We start from the raw sequence: 15233 nt of genomic DNA on the forward strand, positions 1-15233 counted from the left end.
TGTAATACACAACATGTTACAACAACTGGTGTTACCCATTCGCTCAGCTGCCTATTTTTAGCTAAAATTATGTGTTGTGTTGATCCCAACCAACTACAACAGATGTTGTGTTGACACGTGGACTGCTGTGTGATTAGACGCCGACTTTGGTGAAATGTTGGAATAGTAAATGTTCCCAATATTTGACTATTTTACATGCAATATGGACAAACGCCACCAGATTGTTTGACATTTTATTCTTTCCTCTGCATGGAAATGCAGGTATAATTGTAAAATACTTCATTTTTGTTATTTTAATGTGCAGTATTTTTACTATTTGGACAGTGTACTCTTGTATACTCCCCTTGTACATTCCTAAAATGCTGGAGACTCAGTTGAAAACAGTATAAAGGCACCGTGTAAAACTGTACTGAAGAGTAAATGCAGTTTATTTGCAACTTTTGTGGAAGTAGGGTTGTATGAGAGTAGAGCAGATTGCATCCGAAAGAGATTGTGTTGTTTCAGTGTAATTTGCTTGTCGTTAGCCTTTATGGTTCTATATTTTCCACTGAAGATAACAAACTGCAGTAATAACGGACCCTCTCTAAATGTAGATACTGGTTAATTGGTCAACCAGATATTGTACAGTTTGTATACTAGTAGTTTGGTCTTAAACAACAACATATAATTTGAGATAAAAATAATGTTTGCATTGTGACCCAAATCTTTAAAAGATAGTGCCCAGCCAGCACAAGCAGCACTGCTGGCATCTCTTCTGGCTTTTGGGGATGACTGTACTTATTGTATTTGGGTGGCTAACTGTGTAAAGAGCTTTAGCATGTAAATTACATGTTGAGCAGGGCTGGTGACTTTTCTCCCTGTACTTACCCTCACAGCTGCGCTTGTCAGCAGCCAGCTCGTAGCCTGGGTCACAGGCACACTTGTAGCTGCCTAGTGTGTTGACACAGCGTTGCTCACAGCGACCGTTGTCCGGCTTGGAGCACTCATCCATCTCTGAAAACACAAAGACGTGTTAGGACCCTGTAAGATGGCCCCCTGGCTCGGTGGCTTACAAGAGAAGCCGTCCAAAACAACAGCAGAGCCAGGCAAAGAGGGTCGCGACATTAAAAAAATCTGAAATAAACACATACAGCTGGTAAGGATGACTGCAGACTGAGTGATTTCTGAAGCGGGTCATTTAAGAGTTTACAACCCTTAACCTCTGACCTTTGAAGAAGTTAGCGGCAAAGCCGGCCTTGTTGACCGAGCCATCTGAAACAAATTTCATCCATAGCTGGTTGGAGCTGGTTTTGATGTCGTCTGGCTTGTCGTAGCCACAGAAGCGGCCCAGCAGGGGGCTGTTTTCAGAGTTTCCATCACGTACCTCCAGGTAGTCATAGGCACAACTGTCATGTCTCTCAATCTGAGGGAGGTTAGAGGGTTTGAGGTTAGAGTTTGAAGCGAAAATCCCCTAATCAGTCACGAACACCACAGAGATGAAACATTATTTGATTTAATAAGTAACAAAAGACTGGCGTCTTACCTCAAAGGACTGGAAGGTAAGGCCCACGTGGTAGCCCTGAGCTACAGTTATCTTCCACACGCACACTTTGTTGGGCCTGTAGTCGTCAGGGTAGTTGGGGGACTGGATCTGGCCGTTGTCTTTCTTCACCTCCCCACCACAGATGGCTGTAAGTGACAGTAAAAACAATAAAAGCACGACTGAGCTCCCTCGATAGCAATATGACAATATGATCGGCACAAAAAAAAAACGTGTGCTGCCGTTCTGATTTACGCAATGTGGATTAGCTGAAATGCCTCCACTGCCGGCTCCCACACACACAAACACACATCATCCCTTTGCACAGTCTGGAAACAATGGAGCTGAATGTGAAGGCCGGCCAAAATCTGATTAATGCAGCGTAAAGTGCCTGACACATCAGCAGTAGAAGAGCCAGAGACTGTGGATATTACTGCAGCTTCTAGGCACATTGTTGGATGTGTGACCGGCCATGCGTTCAGTCAGCTGAACGACGTGCTGGAATGGGGTTCAGGGAGGTCGGGGGGAATGGGTGCTTACCCTCATAAACAGCGGAGAAACCTTTTCCCACCCAGTTACTGCTGCTGCGGAACTCAATCCACAGCCGGCTGTCGGTGGAGATGATTGGCTCAGGCAGCTTATCACCACAGAAACGACCTGGGTCACAGGTGAAGACACACACACACACACACACATAAAGCAAGATTTGATTATCAAGACACCAGAGATGGATGTGAAATACCTCTACACAGCTCTCTCACTTCATAGAGACTAAATACACTGTGAGAGGATAAGAGAGGAAATAAGAAACAGGATTCAAAAACAGAAGTAGACAAGAACTACACTTAGCATCTTTGTTTTAGCATTTTTCATTTTGCATGTCTTAGGTATGACTAGCTGAAGCCGTCACTTGTCAAACATTAAAACTCTTCCGTGACCCTATAATTTCTGTAAATAAATGTACATATTTTTTAATGTATTCACACTAGAGATAGACTGCTTGCTGGAAGGTGAAGGTATAAAGCAGCAGAAAATGGAAATACTCAAGGAAGGTACAAGTACTTCAAAACTTTTTCATTCCATCAGTGGTTATTCTCAGTTTTGACATTGAGATTTTCACTTTTACTATAAATGTAAAAAAGTACAATATATTAGATTATAATGATTGTAGGCTGAGAGATTTGTTATTGTGAATTAATTGAGAAAAAAGTAACTATGGGGTTTTAACATTTCTTTCCTATCCTTATGGGCGGTTACGATGTAAAAGGGTTCATCCAGTCCTGCCCCTCGTGCCCTGAGGAATAAAGTGATTGCTGCAGGGATCACTTCATTGATGAACACTATGTCTGCCGTTCTATTAGTTGGGTTTTGATAGGAATATTGCACCAAAAAAAAATCTAAGAGCAGACGGGCTGAAGCCGCAGAGCAGGAAATCTGTACTCGCAACAACATATGTGAATGCAGGAACACATTTGAGCTGAAACCTGCTTGTCCTTAGATTCGCTCTGAGTGTGAGGGTAGGATTTTTAGGGAAAGCATTACAAAATCTAATCGCAAAATCAATAAGTCATGCTCTGAAACCAAAGGACCATGCTCTTGAACAAAGATGGGAAAAAAGCCCCATAAATAATGAGATCTGCCAATAATTAAATTAATCGTGAGTTGCAGCTCCAGTACAACAGTCTCCCATTCCAACTGACCTTTGAGTGGCGCCTTTCTCCAGTATCCATCGCGTATTTCCACATGGTCATACCAACACAAGTGACTCCTGTACAGATCCATGGAGGTGAAGTTGAGAATGATCTTAAAAACCAAGAGAGCGTGATTACTGACAGTTCAGGCCAAAGGTCACACACTCTTAATGCTCAGATAAAGAAGAAGTAACCACATCAGTAAACAGCCGGCAAAGCTTGTTTTAATGTATCTCAAAGTTCACCTTCCATATGCTCATACCTTTTCCCCCGGTGTGACTGATATTCTCCAGATGCAGTGCATGTAGGCCGAGTATCCATTGGGGAAGCCAGGAGAGGAGAAGTTGCCGCTGCTGTCCTGCAGACTGTCCCCACATCCTGTTCGCAGAAACAAACACACACAAACCCGCACATAAGGCCTGAGCCGTGAGCATGATGCGCTGCCTATCAGTCTCCGTCTGAAAACATCTAAGCCCCCAATTCAAGCTGTACAGACAACAGCTCTGAAGTAAATTCCCTTTGCCCTGGCGGCAGAGACAGATGCTTCATGCTGGAATTATAAGACAGAATGCGAAATAAAGGGCCGCTCTTTCATGTTCAATGGCACATCTGCTGATAATATTCACCCACAACCCTGTGCCTCACCCCTCCCCTCCCCCAGCTACTCCAGATGATGATAACACAAAGGAACAGAGAGTGTGAGACACTTTCTCTGAGCGTCCTCTGAAAATAAACCTGGCCCACTATAAATAACCCAGCCCTCTTGAGGACGTGATGCATTATGTACGTGGTGCCAGTGAAAAACCAGCTTCAGTTTGACTGGCAAAACCGAGCGTGCAAGTGTGCGAGGGCTGACTCCAAACACAACACACAGCCGACAGAACGACTGAGGGAGGTGCATGCCAAGTGGGGGAAAGATGAGTTTAATTAAGACAGAGAGGAAAAGACGGAGGGTAGATTGTATCTCTACTCGTCCACCTTTAGAACTGTGTGTGCAGTCACTATTAGCTCTGTGTTATCTTTACCTTGAGCTGCTTTTAGCAGGAGTAAGTAAAACATCACCCTTGACCGTTTTAGTTCACTGCCTCCCTCGAGGTTTGTGTGTAAGCAATAAAAACGAGCAGCATGTGTGTAATAATGCCTGGCAGAGGTTTGGTAATACCAAACCATTAAGAAACACTGGGGCACACACTGAGGATGACAAACACCCTCAGGAATGCTGCATGAATGAGAGATCTGTGGCTCTTTAAGGATTTTTTTTTTTTCCAAAGACGAGTGGAGACTCACTACCTCATCCCCCAAAATGTGCGTCACATCATCATCAGGTCAGTTCCTCCGTCACGAGACGGAGATCGCGGTGAAGAAAGAGGCAGAATGCTTTCACAGGCACATATAGTTAAATTTAAGGCTAAAACTTCCAGTTCTACACTAAAACCACACCGGCTGGTCCAGCTCTGGTGACCATCACTGTGTTTATTCACTGTGAGGCTGACAGCTCAGCTATCCTGGCCTGACCTACAATTAACTGTCTGACATCAAATCTATTCAGCAGGACGCTGTCCTCAATGTACATCTGTTAATGCTATAAATTTTGTTTACAACAGCACTAAATCCTCTGTCTCCTCTCTGGAAGTATAAACAAAGTGGAAAAGTGCCAGGCTTATGTAACTCTCCTTAGTGTATAGAGCCTCACAGTTTACATTATACGATGAGTGGACGTGAGCATTGTTCCCAACAGTCATTTTAGTCACTGACACCAGCTGTTCTCTTGCGTCTATCTGGGAAAGAGCGATGACAAACTTCCCGTCCCTGGGTAGTGTTTACACTCCTCCCGGCTTGGGAGTCTCGGATGCTGTAGCCAAGGAACGACGCCACATCAATAGTACACGCTTGGCTATTTCCACACAGTGTGAGCTGCATCTAGAGAAGGCAGGAAGAAACTATAGAGCTCTCTCTCTCTTAGGGATAGGTTGCACCCACGTGCAAAAATAGACCAGAAAAACCCATAGGAGACAGGATCTGTCATTTTGGTCTTACTGGAGCACTTGTAGAGTTTGCGTGCCTGTGCGATATCCCCTTTGCTCAGTCTGGTTCTCTGGCCAATGGGTGGTCGCACTCCGTTCACATCGTAGCGTGGCAGGATGGTGTCCAGGAAGATGCCTCTGTAATTCAGCAAGAGAGACTGATGTTAATGTTGCATGAAGCCCACGCGGCCCTGCGCACCAACTGAATAACTATTCCAACATGCACAGATGCCACAAAACCATGAATTAAACGACTTATCATCAATCAGCGCGATTTAATCACTGTCAACATTATTATTAATGTTTTCTAAAGGATAGAGACTTCTAAATACCATGACGAAAATGAGTACTGCAGTTCTGCCTAAGACACAGAGCTCATTTTCACATTCACTTTGGAATTGGCTTTAAAACTGAGATGTAAATCTGGTAACCAGTATGCATTTGCAGTTCTGATGTAAAACCCACATGTAATAATATCCATCCACGTTTCTTACAGTTAAAACAAGAGATGCTAACAGACTGCTGAGTTGTGGCACCAGTTAAACTACTGTGTACCATTATGGATCCTCACCTAACTGCTTGTACTCTCATAAAGTTTACCATGAATAAACACTCTTTTAATCAAGATTTGACTCATCATCACTTTCCAATGAGGCACATTAGATCAGTGACCAACTCTGCTCTAATTGTAACTCAGTATGTTCCTCCATCTCCCACAGACGTATGTGAATGCGTGTCCACGTGTACGCTGAGGATCTTATGCCACTCATTTGAATTTTTTATTTTGCTTTTTTTTTTGCAAAACATCGATGTTTACTTTCTGATTGTTCAGATCTACTCGCCTCCTGCTAAAACTTAACAGATGGACAGTTGCAGTCACTTATCACAGTCTTCCTTTGAGTTCGGGCTCACACGGTCTGTTTTTTGAAGTTAATGCTGACATCACCCTTCACACACGTCTGCCCTGCAGATGGACCCAGACTAAGAGCTTAAGCCCTTCTCCAGACTTTCAGAGCGATCAAAATAAACTTCATAAGTTGTAAAAGGTACAGACGTGAACGACTGCCACATTTCTTGATCAAAGCCCAAAAAGAAAAACTGAAAAATAAAATGAGCAGGTAAAGCAGTTACTTATCCTTAAAAAAACAAAACATGGCAGAACAGAGCAGTTAGTCCAGAGAGACTCTCTTCACACTGCTGTCTCACTTGACACTTTGCTAGTTTATCATCTCGATTTTTCTCTAAGTATTGGCGAGCAACGGCCTGGCTCCCTGGCCGTTCCCATGGTGACATGCCTATCAACGCCAGGCATGTGCAAACAGAGCAGCCTGAGCTAACAGTTTAGACTCTGCCTGCCTGCCTGCCCGCGAGCCTCCAGGAGCCCGTATGCTGGCTGCCGGTGAAAAACACCACTCCAGCCGGTGTCAGAGCAGACAAAGGGCACACTGGCAGGTCTCTATTTGAGTTGGCACTGCTCCATGCACCGGCCCTGAAAAATATCTCTGGAGCGGGGTGGGGTGGGGTTGGGGGAAGTTGTGGGTTGGGTAACACGGACGAGACAAAAAGCCCGGGGATCAGCCCTGCTTGTCCCCGAGAGACACGGCAAAACATCAAGACGAGCCATGAAATCTTCCGAACAACACCCGAGGCAAAGGCCCTGGCTTCCCACGGTGATTTACTGTAAAACAGGGAGCAAACACACCGGCTAATAATGGGGTAACAAAGGAAGACACTGGCGCAGGTAAATCAGCCAATCAGCACTCAAGAAAAAGTGCTTGGAATGACTTGTGAAAAGCTAACAGGAGCCCCTTGTCTGCTAATACAGCTCTGTGAGACATTCCTCAGCAGCGGCAGCCATTTCTCCTTCATGTCTAAACAGTCTTATTGATCAACAGCTCCACGAATTAGAACAGCAGCAGATTGGGCGTTGGAACGAAACAGAACAGAACAGGGCGGATTACCGGGTGTAAACACACTTTAAGGCAGGGCTGGTCCGCTGTGCAGCAGGCTGCGGTGCATACCACAAATTTACAGGATCAGGAGGTTAAGTCCAGATCTTGACCCAGGAGTGACAGCAACTTAAATAGATGTCCTGTCTTTAAGTGCTGAGCCGGCTGAAATCCAATATGAGATAAAAACCCATCTTTTAAAACCTTTTTTGGGAAAGCACAAACAATTTATGGGCTGGAGCAGACTGGAGAAAGTCCACTAGAGAGAAAAGATTGTTGTCAGTCTCATCAGTCTTTGATGTTTCATATCATACCAGATCTTATTCTATGCCTCTCTCTGTTCACTGTTTTTCCTCTTTTACAGCACTAAACACTAATTAAACTCTGTGAAAATAAGCACAGTGTGTCTGTGTGTATTCTCGACCTACAGTTTGGATGCACAGGGCCAGAAAGGCATTTCTGTACATTGGCCTACACCCAGCTGTAGCCTCCGATTAGACAAAGATTCCCTCTCAGCTCCCCAGAATCTGTTTGCCACAAGAGCATGGCAGTTGATTTGGAAAGAGGCCCATACTGTGAGAAAGTAACACAGGGCATGAGAGAGCTGGTGGTGGGGAAAATTAATAAGTATATTAATAAATATATAGCTGAGGTAGATGGGCCAAGTAAGAACAAAAGCACGGCAAACAGCTGGTTCTCATATGAGGCTGAAGTTGCTTTGACTCATCTGTGTCCATAGCTCACATTACACCCACTCTGGCTTACTAAAGGCTGTCAAAACTATTCCTGCTATAGGTAGAAGATTGCATAGCTGTCCTGCAGCTGTCCGAAACACCCCTCCATTTTTGTTTATCTGTGTGATAGAGGCAAGGGTCAAAATGCAGTTTTCATACACAAACCTGCAGTCTCATCCTGCAAGTCAGCAGGAGGTGACCATAATATTTATGCTGCGCTATGTAAAGTTGTAGGAGGTTCTAAAATATATGGTTATAAAAACTAATATACACGGACAGACTGTCCAGAGACTGCCTTGCAGTGAGGGTAGTGATTCTTTGGAAATTGCATTGATGACTCAGAAGCTGAATCTGAGTCAACTTCTCCCAAGAAGTCTATTTTGGCTCCACAGTCACCCAGCTGGTAAATAACAATTCAAATTAACCTCAGCCTAGTATGACTGGAGTAAGAGCCCAGACCGACCAGGGTTTGTCATGGGGCTTTTTCTAGTAAGAGCCTTCCTTTGAGGTTGCCACACCAATGTGTAGTGCTGAACGACAGCACAACATCTGGAGGGGCTTCCTGTAGCATCAGGAGGGAGTAAGGAATGAGGTCAGCTGGAGACCAAATTAAGGGCTGTTATAAATATGACACATTCGCAGTTCTGCTTTTACAAACAGGATTTTCTCCGCTTAACATGTTTCCAGTGTCTAACAAATCCAATACCAAGTTTGGTTTCAACCGGCTCTCCACAGTTTAGTCATTTGTACTTATTTATCAGTTATTTACCTACTGTCCAAAGTCCACTTTAGTCATGTGAATCTATTTAATGAACCTGGAGAGCATCAGAAAATTGGCAGGACTTTTGCTTCATGTGCAAGGGAAACATTAGTTGAGACAATAAAATTTAAAGTCCTCCATTCCTTAACATATGAGGGCGATTAGTAAGCATTTGACCTAAATTTTGCTTGGAGAGCAGAAGACATTTAGTAGCAAGACATGTATTATAAACACCTGAAGTGCTGTGAGGGTGCTAAAAAGCTTTGCAGCAGGCACAGCAAATAAATCTGTGAGATCCTTCAGTAGCAAAGGGTGAACATCACGATACTAATCATCAAAGCCTCTTCAAAGGGCTTTTAGGAGCATAATGAGGTGATTCATGGTATGAAACCACAGCTTTTACAAGAAGCTTCACATAGTCCTGAAAGTGGCATGTAGCACAGCCCCAGGACTGGTGCTGCTTTACTGCTGCTGCAGCAGCAGCAGCAGCAGCAGCAGCAGCAACCGAGGACTGGAGGCCTTAATTTGAACAGGCTGCGTGAAGAAGCTGACATTTTCACTATTGCTACAAAGACCTGACTTTCACTTCATAGAGAAAAATACATGATACAAACCTTTTTTTTTTCAGAGACATGGGATTTTTAAACACTTCTTCTTTCCTACTCATGAAGAAGGTAAAGGCTACTGATTGGGACGCCAGAACAGGTAAAACCTATGAAGCAACAACCCAGCAAGAAGCTGACAAATCTACTCTGATTAACTCTGAGTCCAGAAGGGAGAAGCCAAATGGAACCTGACATGTCAGATTTCTTGCTTCAAGTTATTTCACACAAGAGTATTCATTTTTCTGATCCTCCGTATTCTCAGTATACCAATAAGCAATTTAATCTTGCCCAAATATTATATAAATCACATCAGTATCCCCCAGTCTCCCTAAAGCCCCATGCAATGTGAGCACTGATTGTTGAAAAAAGGTTCAGCCAAAAGAAACTAAAACAAGAGGAGGGGAGCCCTTATTTCAAAATAAAAGTGTTTGTGTGAGCTGCTTTATGAATATCCACTAAACCAGTTTCTGTCTCTTTGTGCTTGAACTCAAAGAGTGAGGAAATAACTCAGATCCAAGACAGACATTTTAGAGACAGTGAGCCTTCTCTAAACTTGATGCCCTCAGGCTTCAGGCTTCTTTTTCTGGTGATTTATTATTGTGGAGAACTGTTGGAGAAGTGCTTCATTCTTTCTTCTTCCCAAGCTTTGGGAACACATTACTCAGCAGCAGCCCAAAGACACAGACCTGGTGCATTACATAGCTATATAGTCACACAACTCTCTGAGCAGAGATGGAAAAACAAAATGATGGGTTAAAAGGTTGCAGCAGAGTGGGAAACGGCTCGGCCCGACTTGATCTGAGTCTAGTTTTTTAGTATCTGGGGCGTACAGAGTGGAACTTGGCTTGGCTCCTACCTGGAGAACGTATTCCTGGCGTAGTGCATGATACTGTCAAAGTCATAGACTTCTCCCAGAGAATCCACCTCCCCCGGCTCCATCTTCAAGAAGTTATACTCCTGTCCTGTGAAAGGGAGAAGGGAAAAGCAAAGCTGAAATATGAAGCAGAGTCACACTGTGCAAACATACGTATGTATGTCAGAGGTGAATACAGAGCTTCTCAGTGTGAAACATTTATCATACACTGAGGCTACGGGCAACACCAAGAAACACTTGTTTTAATGGAAATCTGCAGAATGAAAAGAAGCATGAACCCCACTGGTGTTTCTTTCTCTGTTTTTATCATCTTAGTCCACACTTTCCATGTGTACAAATGTGTTATTTTTATTATTTGATCTCTTACAGCACCTTCCCAGCATTATTGCTGAGAGACCTGTGCTCATACCTGGTTGGATGTTGTCCCTGATTATGCTGACGTGTTCGTCTCGGTCAGGCCGCGTGTGTTCGTGCCAGAATCCGATCACGTGACCCAACTCGTGCACTACAATGCCAAACTTGTCACAGTTTTTCCCAATGGATATGGCCTGGGGGCCCCCTCCACGACGCCCCACATAGGAGCAGCACCTGTGAATTAGCAGCCAGACACACACACACACAGAGGCAGTGTTAATGAAGCAAAAACAGAGTGACTAGACCTGACGTTGAAGTAATGAAATAAGTTACTGACAAGCAAGTGGAAACTGGAGAGGGGGCCAAAAAAAGTCATGTTTCCCAGGGGAGAAGAAGAAGGAATGTGTCTTTGGCTCTTTAATGTCTACTATTTCGAATGAATACATTTCCTACACCATATTGGTTTTACACACCAAATTTTTTGTGTTTTATTTTTAAAACCTAAACAATCAGGTTTTTTATTTTGTAACTTGATGACTTGTCTGTTTTACTTTGCTGCCCTTGTGAAAAAAAAGGGCTCGATAAATAAATATGATCATGTTGTATTTCAACATGCTCTGTACATACACGGTGGAGCTTGTGATGAGAACGACATCACCCTAACAGCCTCTGGTTTGTTTTACAGGAGAGCCGTACGAGGCGACCCGTCATCCACGCATACAGCAGTGACATTCATTCATCCGTGTGCCAGTGAAAATGCTGAGAGTGGCGGTGGGAGCTGGCTGGCTGCAGCGCTCCATCTCAGCGTGACATGAAAGGTTCAGTGTGGGAGACTGGAGGACGGGCACACACATCACGGCCCTGTGGGCCAGACAGCCGCTCTCTAATTACTGCTAGGCCAGCCAGGCTCTCCTGAGACACGCCTTGAACTTTGCGCAGGACAGATGGGGTCCTGCTGAATATGCAGCAGAGTCAAGCGTTCCCACTGCTAACCGCTGCCGCCTGCGTGGATAATGTCATCCCTGTTGCTCCAGAGGCCAGTTACCAGGCTAAAAATGGCTATCAACAGTTGGCTGGAAAAAGTTCAGTTTCATGAGCTGCATCCGCTTTGAGTTAAACTGTTTGTGTTGAATGATACATATCAGTGGGAGAGGTACATTGTGTGTAATGACATAATTGTTTTAGCTTGCGGCCTCAGTCTGCGTGAGGTTAGAACATGGGAACATTTTGGGTTTGTGTGTCCCCTGGGAGCCCCTCTAATACTTCTCCTAACTTCTCCCGGCTTCTTCTTCTCAAATTCTCAAACTGAAACATTGCACTGGTTTGCGTTCCCAACAGCAGCAAGTGCCTTAACTTAAAAATATTTCATTGTTAACCAAAAGAGCCATGCACGGCCAAACAGGTTGTCAGTAGTCGCTTAGCAACAACAAGAGCCACAACCAGCACTTCCCCTGAGTATCTGTTTGAGGAGAAATGCTGAGTGGACACTGAGCCCAACTTCAGTGGAGAGTGGTGAAGAGGGTTATGGAGAGGCCGAGGAAGTCTCGCCTTTGGGCGCAATTCTGTACACCATGTATGACACAAGTGCTCAGTGATGAGGAACAGCAAACATTCCTGGCCAGTGAATGGTTATCTCTCTGGGGACTGGTGGGGGGTTGAAATAACAACTCGCACACGGAGTTGCGAACAGGGAGGATGAACAATGGTGAAAGGCTGCAGAGCAGGAGGCAAGGAAGAGTGCTCAGGCGCTAAATAATTAGCTGTAGATAACGAAGGCTCAACAGAGGATGACCATTGTTCAGTTCCTTCATGTGGGAGCTAAAAAAAGAAAAAAAACCCCACTGACTCACCCACATGGTCGGTAGGTGAAGACAATGTAGCTCTCCTCCTGCGTCCTCTCAATGAAGGTCACACAGGTGTGCTTCTCCCAGTGCCGCATGGCTTGGCGGAATATGGCCCGCTGGCTGCCTGAATAGGATGGCAGAAAGGGTGAGAACAGTGACAAAAACACACACACACACACACACACACACACGGCATTTTATAGAAAACAGGAGATGAATAGAGGGCAGCTGGAAAGCACCTTAATACATGGAGTTGGATAGAGTTACTGGAAGTGAAGTCACAACACAACATCATCAATGATGTAAACCTTTTTTAGAATATTTCCAAAGTTTAATAAACTTGTATTTATTATATAAAAAAAAACTGCATTACTCATTTCGCTTTTGAGCAATCACGCAACACAACTCCCACTGGACTCTTCGTGACTAAACGTTGCATTATAACACAATTTTTTTTTTTTATTCATTTTGGTCTTAGTTGAACGATGATGCCTCAGTACTTCATTTTCTGCAGTAACATCTGCTTCCAGTAGGAAACATGATGAATTACAGAAGCAAAAAACCAGCAACAGAAACATCCACAGTCAGTGTTGTATAGTTTTAACAATCAGTGACCGTTGAAGGATAGAAACTTTGACTTTTGATCATGCTTCTTCAGTAAGTGAGTGTTACTTACCACTAAAGTTCCCACTGATGACATACGGAATGACGCCCTCAGGCCAAACGCGTTCAGGTCTGGAGGTTGCAGCCCTTTTCCTGCGGCGTGAACCTTGCCTATTCTGACTGGTAGATCCTGAAAATTCAAATAAAGACAACAAAGAATAACAAAAATGACAAGAGTTGCTTTCTGAATCTGACAGAACAAATGTTTAAGCAAACATTCTTTAAATTCAGCTGACAAACGAGACCTTTTAATCCTAAACCTGGAGGACATTAGTCGAGTTCTGATGCTATTCAGAAAGTCTAATTGTTTTTCTCATTTAGGAAATTACATTTACATCCCTAAAAGAGGCATTTGTTCTTCCCACTTTGTACAAATGGATTTTATTGAAGTAGAACTCTTTCTTCTTTTTAATTAATTTCACCAAATTGATGTCACTCAAACGCACAGAAATGCAGAGTAACCATGGAAACTAAGCTCCTACCTAAACCTGGTGATTATTATAAGTAACATCCATATGTCAAGCACATACGGCACAGTCCCCCTGCTGAACTTCTTTATGCTGAAGAGCAGGCGGAACGACCACTTCAAACAAAATGTTCTAGAAAAAGGTGCGCAAACATAGCAGCAGGTACATGAGTACATTTACATAATTACTTCGAATTTAATTCTTCTTTTTTTTAATGTTCATTAGGACAATAAATTAAGTGTCACAGTGATCTGCTGCTTTTATCTGAATCGGGCTAAAAAGTCACACAGACATTTAGGTACACATTAGAGCACAGACTGCCAGTTTGAGATGTTTTCCTTTAAGTGAATTTCCCCACTGCGGGACCAATAAAGTTCATCTTATCTTTAAAATTCCTTCTGTCTATTTTTTTTTGTCTTTGAAAGATTTTAAAGTCTTTATAACAATCACTCAAAATAACCAGTACAGTATTTCCTTATTATTCCCACTTTCAAAAACAGTTGAGGCAAGTTAAGGTAAGGCATCTCATCTGGGGGAGAAGCGACGCTTTAATGTCATTTCCTACATCAATAACCCCTTTCAAGAGAAAACATGTTGAACTAAGGAGGTGGACAGTGTTTTGAGAATGTGTGACCTTCAAAGGAAACTTATGTTGTTTGATTATGCATGCTACATTACATCATTATGCAAAAACATACCCTTTGTTCAAAAGTGAATTCCTTATGAGGAGGATCAGTGGATGCGTGTAGGATAGAAAACACCAGCAGTCTGATGACCAAAAGTGAGAACTAACGAAAGACAACCTTCAGATGGATATGACTGCGTGTAGGAAGGAAGAAGTTGTGCTTTTATGTCAGACAATTGATATTTATCTAAAAAAATAAGCTAATGCTGTTCTTTTTATTTGACCTAAATGTTTTAGACAGGACCGCTGTTTTGTCATATTTGGGTGAAGGCGTTTCACTTTAATGTAACCCCGCAGAATCCCTGTGGTACACTGACGCCTGTCCTTGTCTGGAGCTAATAAATGAATAATTTAACAGTTAATTAACATGCTGACCCCTATCCACCGTGGAGTTTTATGTGACTGCTGTAGACACAGTAGAGTGTGGATTTCTGGGACCTACTTCAGTGGTGTATGTGGAAGGGAAACAGTCTGAGGAGGTCATAACTCCAGCAACACTTGCAGTATAAAAAAACGTCTTTATTGTGAGACATCGCCTGGATTACCCCCATGCAGGCCACAAGCTGAAACGTGTTGGTCTCACAGTAAAGCTGTTCTTTATGCTCTAAGTGCCGCTGTAGGAACAAAAAACAAACATCTGGTTTCAGTATGTCCTGCACAAGGGTATTTGTTCCACAACAATACTTGAATCTGTGCGACTACAAGCCCTCATCTTTCCTCACTAAATTTGATTAACATGCAAGCCGCAGTTTGCAGCAAGTTGTTTTTAATTTGCTGGAACAATGTGTTCTGTTGAATTTCAGTCTGCAGGAGTAAATCTTAGCTGCCCGCCAAGATCAATTAGCACGTACACTTGTGCATGTGTTGAGGAAAAGTCTGATAACAGCCAAATCTGCTTGGTTAACTGATAGGAGTGAGGAGGAGAGATGTGTTAATCACAATAATATGATTACATCCACCAACTTCATTCATAGTTAGACAGGAACAGTTTTTAGGTCAATGGTTTTATTATTATTAAGATCATGTTATTTATTTAACCAAATGTCAGTTGATGAAAGTGACAG

At 43.3% G+C, this 15233-nt stretch overlaps 1 protein-coding gene across 2 annotated transcripts in view; it reads right to left on the reverse strand.

Moving 5' to 3' along the window:
* Positions 1 to 15233, reverse strand: part of bmp1a (bone morphogenetic protein 1a) — a 31317-nt gene that overhangs the window by 5384 nt on the left and 10700 nt on the right. For both annotated transcript variants that reach the window (XM_046387136.1, XM_046387137.1), the window contains exons 3-13: positions 13031 to 13147; positions 12361 to 12478; positions 10566 to 10744; positions 10139 to 10244; positions 5248 to 5372; positions 3473 to 3588; positions 3220 to 3322; positions 2060 to 2176; positions 1523 to 1668; positions 1207 to 1402; positions 868 to 993 (exon numbers count right to left, since the gene is read on the reverse strand). In XM_046387136.1, the coding sequence (XP_046243092.1) occupies positions 868 to 993; positions 1207 to 1402; positions 1523 to 1668; positions 2060 to 2176; positions 3220 to 3322; positions 3473 to 3588; positions 5248 to 5372; positions 10139 to 10244; positions 10566 to 10744; positions 12361 to 12478; positions 13031 to 13147 (1449 nt within the window). The remainder of the gene's footprint in view (positions 1 to 867; positions 994 to 1206; positions 1403 to 1522; positions 1669 to 2059; positions 2177 to 3219; positions 3323 to 3472; positions 3589 to 5247; positions 5373 to 10138; positions 10245 to 10565; positions 10745 to 12360; positions 12479 to 13030; positions 13148 to 15233) is intronic.

The sequence above is a fragment of the Scatophagus argus genome, chromosome 4, assembly GCF_020382885.2.
Source record: "Scatophagus argus isolate fScaArg1 chromosome 4, fScaArg1.pri, whole genome shotgun sequence".
Lineage (NCBI taxonomy): Eukaryota > Metazoa > Chordata > Actinopteri > Scatophagidae > Scatophagus > Scatophagus argus.